This window comes from Acanthochromis polyacanthus, chromosome 21, assembly GCF_021347895.1.
Source record: "Acanthochromis polyacanthus isolate Apoly-LR-REF ecotype Palm Island chromosome 21, KAUST_Apoly_ChrSc, whole genome shotgun sequence".
Taxonomy (NCBI): Eukaryota; Metazoa; Chordata; class Actinopteri; family Pomacentridae; genus Acanthochromis; species Acanthochromis polyacanthus.
The window spans coordinates 6,223,672-6,244,019 of NC_067133.1; the positions used below are offsets into that span (position 1 = coordinate 6,223,672).

General features: G+C 39.1%; 1 protein-coding gene across 11 annotated transcripts in view; it reads left to right on the plus strand.

The window, feature by feature from the left end:
* Window positions 1-20,348, plus strand: part of rbfox1 (RNA binding fox-1 homolog 1) — a 275,224-nt gene that overhangs the window by 245,084 nt on the left and 9,792 nt on the right. For all 11 annotated transcript variants that reach the window (XR_007938784.1, XR_007938783.1, XM_051941397.1 and 8 more), the window contains 2 exons: window positions 7,385-7,449; window positions 17,167-17,242. Coding sequence is in view for 9 of the 11 variants with exons in the window: in XM_051941397.1 (XP_051797357.1) it covers window positions 7,385-7,449; window positions 17,167-17,242 (141 nt within the window). In the remaining 2 variants the exon portion in view is untranslated. The remainder of the gene's footprint in view (window positions 1-7,384; window positions 7,450-17,166; window positions 17,243-20,348) is intronic.

The window sequence follows — 20,348 nt, forward strand, 5'->3', positions numbered from 1 at the left end:
ACTGGAAGAGAGAACATGACATCAGTTTAATGCCAAATTAAAGAAGGGGTTCTCAGTCATGTACCATTTACAGCCAGCAGTCTGCTGGCTTTCACTGACAATAGAGAAACTATCAACCCATAATGCAATGACTTTCATCTTAACGAACTTACAGAGTACAGCTAAGAAAATACTTTAAAGATGCTACATATGAGTGAGGTAGCAGTGACTGTTGGACTTGTGGTCTTGAGACTGCATAGTGTGTGAGGTGGAGGATCAGGTGATACAGAAAAAAAATGACTGATGTCTGTTTAGTGATGCACTGCTGGTAGTTCCCTGAAAATTACATCCAATTGTGTTATTCCGTTTTTGAGTAATGTTGTGCACAGACGGAAGGAAGATTCACGTACGCCGATCGTCACATAACTGGAGCTCCAGGCCAATCATTCTTGATGTCTGCCAGTTGGGATATGGAGCTCGGTCTTCAGGCAGCCGTAAACAATACAGGCTCCACAAGCCATCTCACCACAAAGGCTGTACAAAGTCCATTACCAACTACATGAGGATGTAACAGTGAATACATTTATTTAGCTAAATTTATAAGTAGAGTTTTTGTAATCACCACCTGATGCCTAATTTGACTAAAAAGCTGCTTTTACTTAGCCTAGCCACGCTAGCCCCATGTTTCTGAAGACACAAGGATCTAGGCACGCTCGACAGGGAGGGAGGCGGGCTAAAAGGTTGTCTATCAAATCACTCTGCAGCAATTGGGTAGGTATACAACCAATCAGCGCAACGAATAGGCTCCTAGAGCGCCGGAAATCAGAGGATGCGGTAGTTCGGTGAAGCCTTATTTATACAGTCAATGGGTGAAGCTCAAGTATATTACAGACATGTTAACAGAAAGATTATTCAGAGTCGGTGCTAATGGAGCTCAACGACTGTTGTCGTTTTTGTTGTCGACCCTGGCAGAGAATTAAATTCGTTGCCGTGGGTTGTCTAGCGCGGCTAGGCTAGTTGTTTCCGGTTGTTTCTGTCAGAATCGTCGCGCCTCTGTCGTCACTTAGTTACACCCGCCTTCTGACTCTACACTTCATGGTGATTCGTCCGGCCAGTTTTAGGAGAATCCAGCCTCGAGCCTTATGGAGGGTAACTAGACCCACCCTGGCAGAGAATTAAATTCGTTGCCGTGGGTTGTCTAGCGCGGCTAGGCTAGCTTTTACTATCAGATTTAAGCAAAATATTCCAATATATTGCCATTCCTTCTATTTGAATGAAGTCCAACTTGATCAAATGAAGGATGTATTGTGCTCCACTTTACTTCACAGTCACACATTAACAATCATCTTTAATTGAATCTGGGCTTGTTCCCACTCCCTCTTCCTCTATCCTTTCCCTTTCCTGTTCAGAGCCATGCCCACCCCTTTGTTTAGAATGCAGAGTGTTTATCATGCTTTTTGTAGTGTTGGGCTGTTAGCAAATATGCTCATGACCATCATTTAACTTGTAGCACAAAAGTCTTGAAATGTTCATGCTCTGCTGCTGTGCTAAACACTAACTGCCTGAGCACTTTCGTTGTGATGGTAATTGCTGCCTGCTGTAGTGGATTTTACCAGCCTTACCACTGCAGACAAGATGATCAGTGCTCTGGCCTATAACAAATTCCTATACAACTTAACTGCATTCTCAGTTATGTTTTGAGGCCACTGTATTTTATTCTCTGTTTACACTTTTTAGTCAACATATCTTTGAGATGGAATAGGTCTTGTAACCCAGAAAATGGAGGCAAGGTTTTAAACATCCTAAAATGGGTTTTCCAAACCAAAACTATGATATTTTCCTGGACCTAACCAAGCATTTTTGATATCGAAACCTGACCAAACAGTGAGGGAAAACTGAAAGTAAACACAGAGTGAAAACAAAACTGAAGTCTAAGTATAATGGGATACAGTCCTTGGTCTCCTGGGTAAAAGTTCAGTTGCTGACTCATGCCTCCATCCTATCTCCCTGTACAGGCTTTGTTGCTATTTTAAACTGGAAGTCTTTCCTATTACCCCTCTGGTGACAATTTATGTCTTCTTCAAAATGAAATTAAGTTTCCTTCAAAATATAAATAACCATGTAGCTTCGTTGTGTAGTAGTGTAATATTTTTAGATATCCCCTTGAATATCTGCATAAAAGATAAAGCAGTCCAAACAAGACCAGCCCAATGGCCAGTCCATCAGTGTTTGCCGATGGTATTTTATTGTACATTACTAATCTACCATCTTCCATTCCATCCATCCATGTGCTGATTACCAACTTCAGCAAAGCATCTGGCTACTCCCATCAGCTTTATGGAATTAATAATTCTGCATATTACCCAACTGAAACGTGATGTGGAGATGGTGAAATACTTCTTCAAATTCATAATCAGAACAAGAGCATAGCAACATCCTGGAAAACTTTGAAAAAATACCTCTCAACCACATATAGTAACAAATTCACCTACTCTGAAACATTAACTACCTTTTTTCCATGATCATGATTACTCCATTCTTGAGCTGGTTCTTCTCTCTTAATTACAAAAGTGTTAACGTTTTCTGGAAGAATCAAGAAATCGTGAATAACTATCCATCCTCCAAAGGCTAAAGAATGTCTCAGTTTCTTTTCTGCTTTCTTTTCGAGCAGTTTGTCATGTTACGTAACTGGATTTACAGCTCAAACTGTCCCTGACCAAAAATAGAAAAAGAGCCTCGACTAGTAAGGCCTTGACCAAGAATAAGATATCAGAAAGGGCAAAGGATGAACGGTCAAACAGTTACCATCAGGCAGAAGACACATGGTACACCAGTCAGACACAACATTAAAACCACCTGCGAGTGTCTCGGGTTGTCTGTCATTGGGACAGTGACAGTACTTCCTCTGAGTCCTGTGGGTGGCAGGGTGAGGCCTCTGTGGATTTGGTTTGTTGCAGCACATGAATGCTTAATCAGCTTGAGATTGGAGGAGTTTGGAAGCTGCTCAACACGACTCCAACTGCCCAACTTAAATGAATTACCACTTCCGCCCATTTTGGGTCTGCTCACACATACAGCACTTTTGGCAGCGATTCTCTGTCACAGAAAACAACAACTTTTAGAAGTCGTATTTGTGTACTTCTGATAAGTGCAAGTCATAGTCACTCAGCTCAGTTTCTGGTCTCTTAGCTCCTAAATGGTATATTACATTCATCAGCTAATGTATAACTGTATCAACCTGCAGCTTGGTGTGGAGCAGGTAGCATACATGGGCTCTTTCCAAGCTTTTTCACACAAAACTGCTGTTTCATTGAAATGATGACAGTGTATAGACCTAAAACAATGAAATGAAGAATTGTAGACATGTTCAAAGAGATAGGATGAACTACAGAGTGAGTAATAATTCTCTCAGGGTTAATTTGATATGGTTAGATTTTTGTGTGCCTGTGGAGAAATGGAATCCCTTTTGGTGTGTGCCTGTAGAGACCAGCCTTGTGTAGTGTCTGCCAGAGTGTTCGCGTCAGATGTTGGTACGTGAGCTGCTCAGATTCATCTGGATGGTCTTGTTGTTGATTCTTGGATTCTTCTTGGCCTCTTACATGACCATTCTTACCACAAACTGAGCTTCTTTTTTTTTTTTACCGTGTGGACCTCCTTGTGCATTAGATGATGCTAATGCTACTGGCAGCATGACACATGACAACACTTTGAAACGGCTTTATTACCTTTCCCAGCTTGTGAGAAGCCATAAAATGTAGCTGTGATGGCCCCAAATAGCAAGCTCAGTAAGCCCCTTTGTTTCAGCCATGAGTTTCGATTGATGAGGAACTGACTCAAGAACTGCTATATCAGCTCTTCTCAATTTGTTTTGTATGGGAATGTGGTAGAAATGATCAAAATCATTTAGAATGGTATAGAAACCTGCATTCTCTTTAAAAAAAAAAAAGTGTGACAAATTCAAATGGTAGCAATAATTTTTTGAATAATCAATGCCTTACCATCGTGTCCCACTTATTTATGTAATATCCAACCAAATGTAACCAATTGTTCCAAAAAAAAATTAACTATACATGAAGTACATGCTGTGTACCTGTGTAGCGTGATGTATGTTAATTATATTATTGCTTGTAATGTCTGGAAGGAGGAACTGATCTGCTAGATAGACATTGTAGGATTTAGTTAATATATGAGATGACACTTGTGCTGACGCTAAACAATACTGTCATGCATTATGCAACATTATGTCAGCACTAAAGCATGACATAGTGCTGACAAATACAGCTACAGCTAGAGAGCCACAAACACTAAGGGGAAACTGGCATCACTGGGCTTACACAGACTGTCTCATAAACCAAAGCAAACATGCTGTAAAGAAGATGTAAAGGCATATTTCGAATGTTTGGGTCTTTGATGAGATTTTCCTCCACCCATTTGCGGCCTTGCTCTTAAACATGGACGCCGAAACTGATTTTGACACATAACGTGGAGCTGTTCTTTTATTTCTGGGGAAAAAAATCTGGTATTTTATCAGAGTTTTGGGTCTTTCTGGATAAATTTTGCACATGTAAACATCACATCCTGGTTAAGATTTTATCTTAGACCCTGTCCACACGAAGACGAAACACTGAACAGTTTCAAAAACGATCACCATAAAGACAAAGGCGTCTCAGAAATTGTGTGCGTCTATACGAATGCACTCGATACGCATGGAAACGCTGTAAAACACATGCCAGACCTCTAGGGGCGCTGTAACGATATGACGGAAACATGCGCAAACAGAAGAAAAAAACTGTGGGCATGCGCACTTGCGGCAAAAGTTGTAAACAGAGAGCTTCATCAGCACATTTGCTACGCTGTACGCCGCCATTGTTGTTGTCGTGGCCGCGTGTGGCGCATGCGTGTCAATGAAGATACGAAACTATGACGCAAGCGTTTCTGAAAAGCAGCGGATCGCCCGTACACACGGAGCTGCGTAAACGGCGTTTCAAAATCTTTCCACTCTGGAACCCGTTTTCAAAAATGATCATTTACAGACCCCCAAAACGCCGTCTTCGTGTGGATGATACGCAGACTCGGCAAGAAACTTATGCGTTTAGACCTCGTTTTGTCTTCGTGTGGACGGGGCCTTAGATGAAGTACCTGAACACTGTGGCATGATCCAGTTTTCTTACCATACATACTACAGATTTCTTTTGTCGAGTGTAAATGTCAGATCCTGAATATGGTCAAAGCCAGATCAGACTCAGGAATGTGAATCTCTTGTACATGCTCACAGTAACTATTGTAATTAGTCTATTTTAGAGTGCAGAGATTGTTCCAAGAAACAATATTTTTGGTCTTCATGCATCAAATTATGTGAGTGCATGTAGACTACAAACTGTATATCACAGATGGACATAGCAACCAGTGGGTCTGGAATTTTGCAGGTTTAAAAGTTTGAAATTTTGCCATGACCACTTTGGTTTCTTGAAATGTTGTGGTTTTGACTGGTAATACAATACCAACCTGCTGCTCAGAAGGGAAACACTGGACAATAATTTACTAAATGAGCATCATGGTAAAAACTCCTGAAAATACTGACTGAGACCATAAATTCATTAGCAAAATGTTTGTAGAGGTACCAAACTGAGCGAGAAGTAGGGCCATTTTCCCAGACAATCAGAATTTTTCTTTTCTTTCCAAGTCTGCTGGCTGTTCAAAAGAATACAGGTTTACATTGGTTTCGCTTTTCAGACCTGGAAGCTCAATTCGCCCACCTTTATACAGTCTATGGAGTAGGGAAGTAGTGGCATAACAATCTATATCCTTTTAAAAAAATAATACATAAAATAATAATACATTTTTTTTTCTCAGTGCAATTTAGGTCACATTACATAGCAGTATTAAAACATTACATTATGAAAGCCACAAATCCTAAATGCTAAAGACATAATATATACTGTGTAGTCTGTTAAAAGCATTTCTAGTTTGAAACTGGACTTTAAAGCACCAATTTTCAAAAATATTTCGAAACAAGAAGTTTTACCAAACTTGGACTGCCCGGCGACAAAGATGACCCCTGTGACCTTGAAAATGAGGTCAAGGTCACCAAATGCGAACTTGACCTGTGTCTTATTATGGTACACCTGTGTACCAAATATGGTGAGGCTACATCAATATTTTATCGAGTTATCGCCCGGAAACCAAATTGTTACAGACAAACAAGCAAGGAAGACCATGCAGCTGAAAACAATACCTTCCGGAAAACGCAGTTTTGCCGGGTGGTAACAAGCAAGATAAAACACATCAGGATAACTAAAAATGACAACACTGTATGGAGCAAATTCTGCTTAATTGCCACTCATTCTGGTTCACAGTGTGCTATGGAGCTGTAAACTTCTCAGTTTGAAATTATGGCAGCCTCTCTTTTACAGTTTTGGGTTCAGAAATTAATCTCACTGATGCATGGAAAGATTAGGTAAATCTTTAAACACATAAAAACACCAAAAGAAGTTTGTATATCCTCAGACGCACACTGTACAGTATGTATAGTACAACCCTAGCACCTTATAGCTTTTGTAAAGGTCGACAGTGATTCCAGGAAGCCGGCAGGATTGTCATCTTTACCGGCAGCTGATTTCACTGCGGCAGTCAGTACAAAGACTGTCAAAGATGAATCATCACATAGGGAACTGGACTGATGGGCAGCAGGTTTCGTTTGGTCTGCTGGATGATTACTTACTTTTACTCTGTGATTTAGTTCTCTCTGCCCTAAACAATTTTACACACCTTACTGTGCACCTTGTCTTCATCACACTTCCTGCCGCTGCCACCAACATCATATTCCCTCTCTTCTTATAGTCAGACTGCCCCACAGATCAGTTAGAGACCTAAATTTGGTTCATAGGGCTGTAGCCACTGAAAACACTGAACACCTATCCTCAATTTTTTTTTTTTTCCGGGAATTGCAATGCTTTAACAATGGAGGAGGTGCATTCTGTGTTAAAACTAAGATTTAGTTGGTAGTTTATAGGCTGATTCCAGTAGTTTTTGCATAACAATCTCATGTGTAATGACTTCAAGCAGAAAATAATGCTTATTTTGACAATGCGCAATGCGCTACATTCAACCAAAACTGACTTGAATGCCATGAGTTATTGTTTATTGGCCACTCTCTTGGAGTTTGCTGTGTTGCACTGGCTTTAAAACAGCTTCTAAATCTTCATGGGAAGTAAAACACTGGAGTGAATTGGACCTCAGTTTTAGGAATAGCTCTGATTCTTTACAAAATCAGAAATCACCCAGAAATGTTTTATTAAAATTATGTCTGCTTCATGTGTCTAGTGTAGAAAACAGTGTATTTAAGTGTCCGTCTCACTGAATTGAGCACACTTTACTGTTGTCTCTTTTGTGTGTGTGTTTCTAGGGTGGTTACGCTGCCTACAGATATGCCCAACCTACTGCTGCCACAGCTGCTGCATACAGCGACAGGTAAGATCCAAACTGGAAGAATGAAAAGTGCACTGGATTCATTTACACCGATCAGCCACAACATTTATACTACGAAATGACTGTATCTTAATCACATTGAAGACCAGTCAGATGGCCCATTCTGTGTCCAGTCCACCTCCATCCCTTATAGAATTTCTGTAGGATAATGGTCTACTGCACTGCAAGTGTTTGCGAAATCCTGGAAAAACAAATCAGAGCCATTGAGACCCTTTTACTTAAACAGTAAGGTTTTAATGTACTATATTGAAAATACAGGCCCTACAGTAGGAACGTAGTGCAACAAAATCAGTGCAACTTTCATTACTGAGATTCAGCTCTTTTAGTTTTTCAGTACCTTTATTTTGATGATAGATTCAATCCTTCTCGGCTTGGGGGATACCAGTGTTGCACAAATGTCTGAAGGGTTGTTCTGTAGTTGATGAGAAGCAATTTTCTTTCAGCTATTCTTTTCTGGACAGGCTGTTTCACTTTTCTCTTTAAAATACACCAGAGGTGTTTTATTGGATTGAAGTCAGCTGGTATACTTGACCAGGTCATAGTAGAAGCTCTCTGTTGTCTGTGTTCTTTGGATTGTTCAGTTCCTCTTCTGTCAAGGCATTCATGGTTCGTCTTTAAATGTTATCATTACCACAAACCTTTTGCATTTCTGCCTCACACATGTCCATGCTTCACTGTGGCTTACACCAAACACGCAGGATCCCATCTGAGCCGAGCAAATTTATCGAGCAAAGAAGGTGTTCCCAACATCTATCAGACTTTGCTTCATTCGGTGTTTTTAGCAAAGTTTCAACTTGCACTTTTTAATCAAAGAGCAAGTTTTGATTTAGTAGTTTATTTAGCGAGTTGTTCGCTGTCAGTAGAGAATGATGCTGTGCTATGTCCTTTGCACTGCCTGAGCTGCAATCAACACTTTAAATTTACATGAGAAACCTTAGTGCCACTGCTGAAGCTCCTGCATCTCAAACTGGTTTCTCGAACATGACAGTGAGTTCACTGTACTCCAATGGCCTCCACAGTCACCAGTTCTCAATCCAATAGAACCTTTGGGATGAGGTGAAACGGGATATTGGCATCATGGATGTGCAGCCGACAAATGTGCAGCAACTGTGTGATGCTATCATGTCAATATAGAGCAAAATCTCCGAGGAATGTTTCCAACTCCTTGCAGAAGTATGCCACAAAGAATTAAGGCAGTTCTGAAGGTAAAAGGGATCCAACCTTTTACTAGCAAAGTGTACCTAATAAATTGGTTAGTGAATGTATGTGTTTGTTGTTTCTAAAGGAATCTAAAGAGCTACAGTAAAAAAAAAAAAAAAAAAACACCCTGTATGCAGTTTCAAATTTACTTTGATTTAGGCAATGCAAACTTCTTAAATTGGAAAAATTGTACATTTCTATATTCAGAAATATTTTTTTAAAATCTACACATGAATGCTGAAAAACCAGACATCTTAAACTGGCAAAGACTCTCAAAATTCCTCACATAAACCTAATTCTCATGTTCTTATGTGTCAAGCAATCTTTGCACACACTCACCAATCTATGCAGAGCTGCACAAACATTTATAGATACCAATTTGCACACTAAGTTCTTCAGATCTGTAAATTTACAACTGAATATACGTATATGTTTGCGGTTTTGATAATGCGTTTGTTAACACCACGTATTACTCAGAAGTCGTCAGACATTTGTTTGACTTGTTTCAACTTTGGATAATGTGACACATATTCATCACCAGTAATTAACATACTCGTCATTCACTTGAGCTGTGAGGCGACAGTGCTCACCGTGCCGCCCCTCAGATAGACAATGAGGCTGAATCAATACCACAGAGAAAAATTCAGAACATTAGAGCTTTGTTACAGTCTTATTGCATTAGATTGCACCGCAGATCGCAGAGGCTTCCTTTTTGTTACGCATTTACTGTGTAAGTGATACAATACAACAAAGAATTTGAGGTCTAGTTAAATACTGAGAATAAGATTCATGAATATTGTAAAAGGGCTTGGAGTTGAAATAGTGATTTCTAGGGCTGAAATGATGTTGGAGTGTGCTTTATCTCCCATGTGCCTTTCCCCATTTTATTAATAATAAATATATTCATAATGCAATGAATATTTTTGTTAAATTAGTAAGCACTGCTGTGTAATTTTAGTTTGGAATTGCATGGAACTTGCAGATGCCTTTTGATTAAATATTCATGTTCCCCCTCATTTTACCTAATGCGAGCTTTTTCAGGGAGTTTGGCTTGAAATAACAAAATTAGATGGCAGAAATGTGATCCATCGAAGTCAGCAGCATTGTGTCAAATTGTTATAGACAAGTCAGAAGTGCAGGTAACATTTTAACAGGCAAAGTCGGTACACAGTTGGTGTACTGGAAAGGAATCATAATTATGGATGATGGTGTCATATTTGCCAAGGGAGAATTAACTGGGAGCCAAGATTAGAAGTGAAGAGGATTTATTCCACCACCTCTTTGCTTTTATTCAGAACAGATCAGGGAAAACGGATGCATAAGATTAAAGCAGTGGTCCTTTCCTTCCTAAAACTCTTTATGTGACGCACTGATCATAAATCTGGGCCGCATGAGGGAGTAATAAGCAATGAATAGAGAAACGTTATTTGTGCAAATGTGTGCAGTTGCAATGAGAATTGATGGGGAGTGGCATGACTCTGCTGCCAGTGTTGATTACTGATCAAATGCAGACTCATAATAGACTGTAGGGGCTGTTTATTCTGTACTGGCTTCAAACATGCAACATGCATTATGACTTTCATTCATTATGTAAGTTATAATCATGGATGTATTTGATATGTATCTACAAAAAATGTTTCTCGAATAAGGACCTTGTGTTTAATAGGTCTTTGTGCAAAACAAAACATTTGGGAAACTGCGTGGAATTTTCTCAGCTGTGCAGTTTCTTACATATACTGTCAATAGAGTGAGATTAAACGTCACTGAAGCACATTTTATTACTTAAACTCTTTAAGTCATTATTAGGATGCACAGTTGTTGTCTGGCAGTAAACATTTGGGTATTTGAGTATTTGTGTGTTGTTTGACTTGTACTCATGCACTCAGTTTAAGGGCTGGAGAACGGTTGAAAGTGCTGCTTTGTAATGATCGTGACTGATTAATAACTATTAACTACTTTAACACGTTAATTTCAATTAATTCATTACATAAGAAATAGCGCTTTAAAAATATTAGCGTTTCTCAGTTCCCTAATTTCTGGCACATGGGTAACACTGATGCACACTCCAGCCCAGTAGGTGGCAGTAAAGAACCTAAAGTCTGTTTGCCAACTGTGAAGAAGATGCACAGAATGCACTGTCGTGGGTCACTAGCTGGTCCCATGACAGTGCTTTAGCTTCAGTCCGGTATAAACTGAGCTACAAACGTTCTCTTTTATTTAAAAAAAACTTCCACAAAAAGTATGTCTGAAAGCATTTGAGATGAGAAATAAGCTGTTGAATCTGTCCTCGTTTTAGTTCGATGACGGCTAGTTTAGACGTTTAACATGGAAAGTATATGGGATGCCAGAAATTGACAATCCTGTGGACGCATTAGCTATGACAGTCCTGGTACTGGCACGCAGCGTAACCATCCCATATTAGACAACTTTGCAAGACAATGAAAGTGCTTGAGTTTACGAAAAGTCTTTAAATGTTGAACATAATTGCTTTTGTTGCACTTTGAGTTTGCAGTAATCTGTGAATGTAGTGGAAAGATGAAAATGTAGATAAATAGAAATGAAACATTTTTGTTGTTTAAGTTCCCCTATATGTCGATTCAGTCGTCAACCAAAATTTATTTGGATTGAAAAACTTTGTAGTGTCAAATATTGCTATTTGACAAAATGTGATTAATCATGATTAAATAATTACAAAGACTGTAATTAATTAGATTAATTTATTTAATCGTGTCCACCACTACTATTTAATAATATTACTATACTTATTAAACTGAGTTTGGCTGTTTTTGCACTAAAGGTTAAGTTACAGCAGTAACACAGTAGAAAGATTAAATATAATGTTCATATATTAATGAATTAATCCGTTCCTACCTTAATTACTGAAAATCATAATTGACAAAAAAACATTTTATTTTGATTATTGTAGTTAAAATTACACTCGAAAAAACGAAAAAAAGAAAAAAAATTGTTTTGCATATGAGGTATGAAAGTCTGTCAAAAAACATCCATCCTTTTGAGGGTTAAGCTCTGTGAAAGCTGGCTTTTCCCTCTGCCTTCCAGTGTAGCTGTTTGGAACAACTGTGTACCTTTTTGGTATGCGAAGGTTTACCAAGAAGATTCTTCCACCGAAGACTGGAGTGGCATTAAGGAGCTGCTTGTGTACCTGTGTAGTCTTGATGTGCCCATCTGTGCAGGGCCACACTGCAATATGTGGGTCATGTTTGTGCCATGAGGGCAACAGCTGCTTTCATGAGGCAAGACTAGACCCGGTCTGGCTCATGCGGCATACAAACAAGCACAACAGCCGCTCATGCAGACACACGAGCACAAGCGCTCTTTGAGCATTCACCAATTAATACACACACACTTTTGGAAAAGCACAGACTTTTGGACGCGTTACCAGATCAAAAACTCTTCCAGAATTTGGGAATTAATTACAACCTACATGTGGACATTTAGTTTTTGTTACGAGGTAATTTATCCGGCTGTCTTAAATTTGCTCATGGACTGAATACCCCTGACATACTTCGGTCTTGACCTCAAAAAAACACCTGTCATGTACTACCTCTCCTGAAAATAGTGGGATGTCAACACTTATTTCTAAACATCGGACCATAGACATTTACACCAACACTTCCATGCATCACCCCAAATACTGTGCTGACACATTATTTGATTTGTGAATCTTATCTTTGACAAGAAAAAGACCATCTTCATGAATGCCGACAAAACTAAGAATCCTCGGATGCTACATCTGGTCAATCTTGTTAAATGGATGCGAAGCGTAGACAATATCAAACAATATGTAGAAGAGACTCCAGGCAATAGAAGTGTGGTTCCTACGAAGAATGCTAAAGATATCATGGGTAGAAAGAGTAACCAATGAAGAGGTGCTTACGAGAGCAAATGCAAAAAGAACAACCATCAAATCGAGAAAAGTTTAATTCCTAGGACACGTGAAGAGGAGGAACAGTATAGAGAATCTTGCAAGAGGACGCCAAGACAATGACACATATTGACAACATCAAAGATTGGACAAATACGCTGAATGCCAACACTGTGCTACATGCAACGTACGACAGAGAAAAGTGGGAAGGCATGGTCATTAATGCGATTACACAAGACACCTAAGAAGAAGAAGAATCTTATCAGTTCAGATTCTTTAGTTAGTGTGGAAAATACAGTGGAACAGAGGAACAGCGATGAAGACATAAAATATTTTGCCTTGATTCCATCCATTTATCCTTAGAAGTGCAGGTTTTTGTCTGTGATATTATTGCGTCCTTTAGAGAAATAGTTTAACATCTCAGGAAATATTGATATATCTTGCCGGATGGATAAACTCTCAATTGTCCAGAAATAGTTTATGCATATACAGTTGTTCATGGCTCTTAATGGATGGCATGACGTGTCTGATGTGAGTGCTCAGTGGGTGTTTGCTTGTTGCCTCTTGCCTTAAGCTTAGGTGTGCTAAGCTTATGTACAGCTCTATGTTAAGGGACTTTGCTGAGGCAGATGTACGTGTGTAGGGAAAAGGGAATGAGGGTTTGCCAGCAGTGTTATCAATGATTACAGGAAACGACACAGAGCTCACTACTTTGTGATGAATTTTCACCTATGTCGAGTTCAAAACTAATTGTTTCGTAATTTTGTAGCCGGCTGTTTGCCATGTAAGAGCAATGATGAGGTCAGACCGAGGAGAGTTGTCAGGAGATCCAGAGTGTTGTTGAGAGTTGCTGCTCTGATGCCAATTTTACACACAGCAATTAGCCATAGGCGCACAAAGCAACACATGAAAGCAGTTCATGGGCAGTGATAAATTACTAAACACCCTACACTTCACCTCATCAGTCATTTCACAGGCATTTCAGACAGCAAATAAAGTCAGAGTGGCACTGACCAGGACTTAACCACGCACACGTAATTACCAATGACACGAAATGAGATGGTAATTAGACTATATTAATTTCAACAATGAATTATCAGTCATTTTAAGCCAAAAAATGTGTTGCTTCAGGGGGAGCTAAGCCCTCCTGTCTGCTATGCGATTCGAATCCTGAAACTGGGGCTGTGAAGATACCGATATCAACACCACAGCGATTATTGTGTTTTCTTCACAAGATTCTGGTGCAAGTCGAGATTTGTATTAGTGATGATGTTAAGTAGCTGGAAAAGTAATTCAGTGCTCTTCTCCTTTTCAGCAAAACGTGTAGCAAAAGCCAGAATATACCTGCAGGTCATTTTGATTGATAAGAAAGTAGCCTCTTACTAATTACATACGAGTGTTAGGATAAAGGTACATTCATTCATGCTCCTCAGAGGATGACCTTTGAGTTCAAGAATGTCAATGCCATAAGGATGAACTGTCTTCTGACTTCTAGCACAATTATTAGATCAAATTTTGTTTATTACCCTGATTTGTTTACCAAAACTCATGGCATTCCCACGATCTCTAGCTTTATTTTGTTTTGTTTTTACTCTAATTAGCAAATGCTGCCATCCAAGTCGATGGTGATCATGGTTAATAGTGTTCCTGTGTAACATCTCTTGTCAGTCTTGCCATTGGAAGAATGCTAGCTTGGTGATGTTTCCTCAAAAGCTGTTTTCTTGTGAGTCCAGTATATAATCCACAGCCATTAGAATCCTGATCATAAGGCGAAAAAATGCTTGCTGTTTATATGAAAAGGAAATTCCTCCAAAACAAACAACAAAGGAGTACTGTTTTGCAAAATAGCAAAGCAAAAGACAGTTTAAGGTCATCAGCCCGCAGCGTGGTCGATGTGTGCATTTTTTTGAAAATCTGTCTTTGCTGAATTCTCACTCTTTCCCCGAACCTTTTGCATTTGACCGAGCTGCCAACGAGTTTGTAGAGCGGTTGAAAATGTTGTTTCGGTGTTTATCTTTTCACCTCAGGGTCACTTTAAAAATGCATTTGACTCAAATTGCATTTGAATTTGTGTTGTAGTTGCAGCTTACCACACACTCTCGCATACGCACTGTCACACACGTACACACTGATGATGGGGTAGCGTTCTGCGCTGCGAGATAAGATAGGTCAAATGTGGTGCTGGGCTGAGTGTGGGTGTTGGGGGGGCCGCATGGTGAATAGCAATGTCCAAAACTAATCGGGATTAACTTCTAATCGCTTCAACCACTGGGCTGCTATGCAAATCAGCTCAATTATGGGCACAGGCCCTGGGCCCTGATTGGCCCTTATCATGACTGGACTAGGACTGGGGAGGGGAGGGGTGGCTCCAGCATGGATGCTCAATAGGAATAAACACTGCTGCCGTCTATTTCCTTCTAAAAATAGAAAACTGTCTGGGCTCTTTGATTATTTATGTCGTCTATTTTCACGATGCTCTGTGTTTTGTTTCGTTCTCCGCGTTATATAAGGTCTGTCTACGTCTTAGCTAATTTCCTCTGACTATTAATCACAACCTTTGAAATGAGCAAAACGACAAATAAATGTAAGACTCAACAAATGACTCGACATATCTCTCCACAGCCGCTTGCCTGTCATTGAGTTTGTTGTTGATAGGAATATTTCTTTGTAAATATTTTATCATTTCCTAGCCTGTCCTCTTATGCCACCAGAAAAATAATTCATTCCTCATGTTTTTGACACTATCAGTGTTTGACTCTCACTAATCTAATTGCAGCAGACTCTCAAAATAAAAGTTTATTGCCTCATAAGATTTAGAATTTGAATATACTTTGACATGCTGTCTGATCATTTTAACAGTGTCTAAATTTAAAGGTTTAAAATAATTACTGCGCAGTGATGGCAGATGGCCACCCTCCCTTAGCCGGGTTCTACTAGAGGTTTCTTTCTGGTAAAGTGGAGGTTTATCTTTCCACTGTTGCCAATTGCTTGCTCAAACTGAATCCAAAAGAAACTCTGGGGGTTTTTTTTGTTTGTTTCTCTGTATAATTTTGTAAGATATTCAACAAACTGTGTGAAGTGCCTTGAGATTATGTTGTGAAATGACACTATATATAAATAAAACTGAACTGTTGTCCCTAAACTTTTTAGTAATGATTTGCAATAGGCTACAGTTTACCACAGAAGTAAATATATCCCTGTGCAATATCACTTAAATGTCAAGTGATTCAAAAATGTATCAGCTCACAATAACTACATTATTCCTAAAATGATAAGAAGAGCGTCTTCTCTTATAAACATTAAAACAAATAAATACAGGGCTCAAGTACAAATTAGAATAACTATAATCTCTGACATCTTACTGACTGTGATTTTATGGTTATGAAATGATGTGTGAACACCAGAACTTTCTAAATGTTGGCCCTATGGGTAGTGTCTCTCTAAATGTCTGCATCATGGCTCCACGTGGAAAAGAACTGCCAGAGGAATGGAAATTGTGATCATGTACCTTCACTTCAATGGAATAGGATAACAAGAAGATCAGTGACCAACTAAAAGTCAGTTGAAATACATTTGTAATCCGAGGTATAAAACAAACTATCCTCCTAAACTGATGCCACAAACAGTGTGCAGCTTGTACAATCTGGCCCTAAACAGATTAAGTGCTTCAGACTTGGCTTCAGAGTTTCTGTGACAGCTCAGATAGCGTGAAGGACGTTGCATAACATCAGTTCTGACAAATGATCCCCAAGAAAAGAAATCCCTAAGTGCTTAAATTTACAAAGAACATTAAAAGAAGCCTGATCAACATTGGGAGCAAATTCTTTGGTCTGACTGGTGCAAGATTAATTTGTTGAGCTCAGCTGGGGTCCCACTTGTAAGGCTTAACCCTGACCAGGACTATCACAGTGAAGGCATAGTCCTGGCAGTGAAGCATGGAGGGGGAAGCATGATAATAGATTACATCAGCGCAAAGTGATGGACACATGACATTTATAGAGAGCACCAAGAATGTCTGCAGATAAACTAAAATACTTAGCAAGATGACTCCCAGCTTCGAGAACCTTGAGAAAAGGAATATTCCAGCAATATTCTTTTGACCGGGCAGTATATATCCACATATGCTGGTATCCTCCATGCTCTAGAGGATTGAATCTTTCATCAAAAATAAAAGTGAACATGCAAAGAACGGAAAAAAATAAAACATGTGAATCTTAGTACTGTTTTGTGACTGACTTGTGTTTTATCAAGTTGCCACTGTGAGACCTGTATTTTCAGTTCACTAAACTTTCACTATTGACGTTTAATATTACCTACGACCAAATGCCTACTGGAATTACTGTAAGGCGATACAAATGTGAATCATTTGACATTTAAGTGATATTGCATAGGGATTTACTCCCTTCTGTTGTATGCTATACATTTTTTTGTTTGTTTGTTGTTGGTTTTTTTTACATTTTGGTAGCATGACACCAACATGTCTATGTGTAACTCTGTTTTATATTCATATTGAATCCCACTGTATATCACAAATGATTGGTAAGTAGACAAGAAAAGAACTATTGAGTAGTAATTTGACTAATCATACATTATTATCTCATGTCTGTCTACAGTTATGGACGAGTATATGCTGCTGACCCCTACAACCACACACTCACTCCAGCAGCCACATACAGCGTTGGTGCCATGGTAAGAATGTCCTATCGACCACATGTTCCTTTTGCCCATTCCTGGTCCTCTTTCCATCATGCATCACCAAATTTTACGTTTTCAATGTGTATGCCATTTTAAAAAAAAAAAAATTAATAATGTAAAACTCCAAAAATGTATCTCGGAGTACTATAATATACTGACATTTTCCCTTTCTTCCATTGACCCAAATGCCCATTTAGTGTTGTTGAGCTCAGCAATGGCAAATTAACCTTAATAATTTACCTGTGAATTCAGGCGGTCTAAAACATCAAAAACTATGTCTTTTATATGATAACAGTAAGGCAGCCTTAGTAAATGTCAGAGCAACCAACTCTTTTTGAAAAATTTGATTCAAGGAATGCCTTACCTTGATGCAGTAGTGCCCATTGCTTCACCTTGGTATTATAGACAGTGTAAGCTTCAATAAACTGACATGGAGAACTGGCAAAGCTGCACACAGATCCTTCAAAATAGTCAATAGTCCTCTCAAATGGAAAACTCTCTGGAAAACATCAAAGTCCTTAGCCCCTAAAAACATATCCACGTGTGTCAAAATTGAATAATTTATTTTTATGAGATAAAAAAGAATCCCTCCTTGCTTTAAAATGGTTTGGACATCCCTTTTTCCAGATCTATAAAGCACCTTTCTCTTCACCCAACTCTGCTCACTCCCCGAAGCCCAATCACATTAGCTCACCTACATCTCTGTTTAAACACTGTTCAACTACCGTAAAGATTTGGATAGCTCAACCCTGCAGGTAGACAGGATAGCTCGATAGTTATTGACAAGACCCTTGTAGTTTGTTTTTGAGAGTGTCCTCAGTACGCTGAAGTTTCAAGGACTAAATGCTCAGTTGCTGTGTTTACTACTTATTTCAGACATGATCTTTAAGCATATAAAGGACACCATATGGTAAAAACAGGCCCTCTGTGACGGTAACTCATTTTGGCCGCTTGCATGCGTAGCCTCATTATTTTAGGACATTTCCTAAACATTTATCACCTCAATATGCCAGTAGTGGCTCCACATTTAATGTTGGACTGTTACCCAACTGGTTGCGTGTGCGCTATAAATTTATACGCAAATGATTCAAATTGAAAAGAGAAGAATTACATTTACTTGTTTTTTTGTTGTTTTTTTTGTTAAAGTGGACCAAAAGAAAATTGCATGTTGGCACGTTTGTGCTAATGTTGTCACATGGGGAAGATATGAATTGTTTGATATGGATTGTTTTAACATCCACTCATGAGTCAGTTTCACGACAATGGGCCCCCCGGTCACAGGTGCATTGTAGTATGACCTACCCTACTGCTAGCCAGTGGCAGAATGATTTTAGTGTTCTTATTTTTTTACTTTTTTTTTATTTGGTTGGTCTATTTGCTAGTGTTAGTTCAAAACATTAGCTGACCATTTTGGTAGAGACATCCAGACACTGCCTCATTCCCTCATACTGACGCTCCTTTCCATATACACTTGGTAAAACTCCATTGTTACGACCCCGTAGGAGTCCAACATATTCAGTGAAGGGACACAGGAGACCAGATAAGGGATCAAACAAATGACTTTATTGTCAAAGTTTTAACCTGCTTCTTTTGATTCTTTGTTCTGATGAAAGACGGTTTCGTTAATAAATACTATGCGTTTAATTGTCAGAACAAAAGACCAAGATCCCTTTACCACCCGTGCCCCAAAACCAGAAAAAGACCCAAAGTAACAAATGAAAGATGGCCCAGGAGCACCAGCCAAACATAACAAAAGGACGTGGTGCCCGGCCAACGGCTACGCAGTCGTAGGAGCGGTTTCCACGTCCAACTAAGGAAAAAATAACCCCAACTAAATCCATCAAAGAAAACACGAAAACATGACTACTGGTCACCCCTGGGCAAAATGAATAAAGTGCAAAGAAAAGAACAAAAGGCTAACCGGCTACCATGGCGTGGCCAGAGCCAAGCAGCCAGACCTTCAGGGCGAGGAGCACACAAGGTGTGTGACGAGCTCCATGCAGCTGCAGTGAGGAGGAGAGAATGAGAGAGTTCCCCAGAGTCAGTGTGAGCCTCCGAGTCCTCCTGAGTGGGCATGAGACAACGTCTTTTAAAGGGCAGCTGCGCTAATCAATTAAACAAAAACTACTTAATTACTTAACACAAAAAACATCAGGAAAAAGTATTCCAAACAGAAGAAAGATATATTTAAAGAAAAACTAGACAAAAATAGAGCGCAGCAAAATTATGTGCCCCAAGCACATAACATCCATACATACGGGTTGTTTTTTAAAAGAGGAGTTAATTTGATTATCATAAATGGCACAATACATTTGAAAGCTATTTACACCGTGCACTTGTATCTTTAAGTTTAAATTGAAAAAAATGATATTTGTTATTAACAGCATTCATTATATTAAAGAACCCTGATTGAAATCAGAAGTAAAACAGCATGAAAATTTTATGGAATATGTTTTCAGTAATATTCTCCTAATGACATTTGTTTTTTTCTTTAATCTAATTAGGATCAGCATTCAAGACTTGCAAGTAAGATTGCCAACTTGTAACCACTGTATGTTAACTAAGAAGGCAGAAAACGTGTCAGCGTAATATTTCTCTCTAACCTATCAGCGACATGAGGAGCAGCGATGTAAACTGTTCATTAAATGCATCTGACACATTAAATTTACTCTTGCAAATTCTTGCTACTTGCAAGTCTCGATTCTGATCCACAGTAAACACAGCAAATGAGCACACAGTGTGTCCAGTAAATAGTTGTTATCAAATGCCATTTTATTTTATTTTTTTTAATTAGTCTCTTGGTTCATACACTAGAACCAACTGCATTGCTGGCTATATTAAATTTATCCAGCTGCTCTCCACGCAGTGCTTCATCTTCTCCCCCCTCCTTCCCTATTCTCTTTTTCAGTCACTGTGCATGAGCTTTTCAGCGGCGCTGACATCTCCTCACTTAAACTTAATTGAATTTGTCTGTGCTGCTAACGGCAGTCCAAATGCCACATTAATGCCGCCTGTAAAGGTGATGAATGTCTTCATGCCTTGGCAGCCCAGTCCATGTTAGTTATTATATTTCTAATTTGGTGGATACTACCTCACCCCA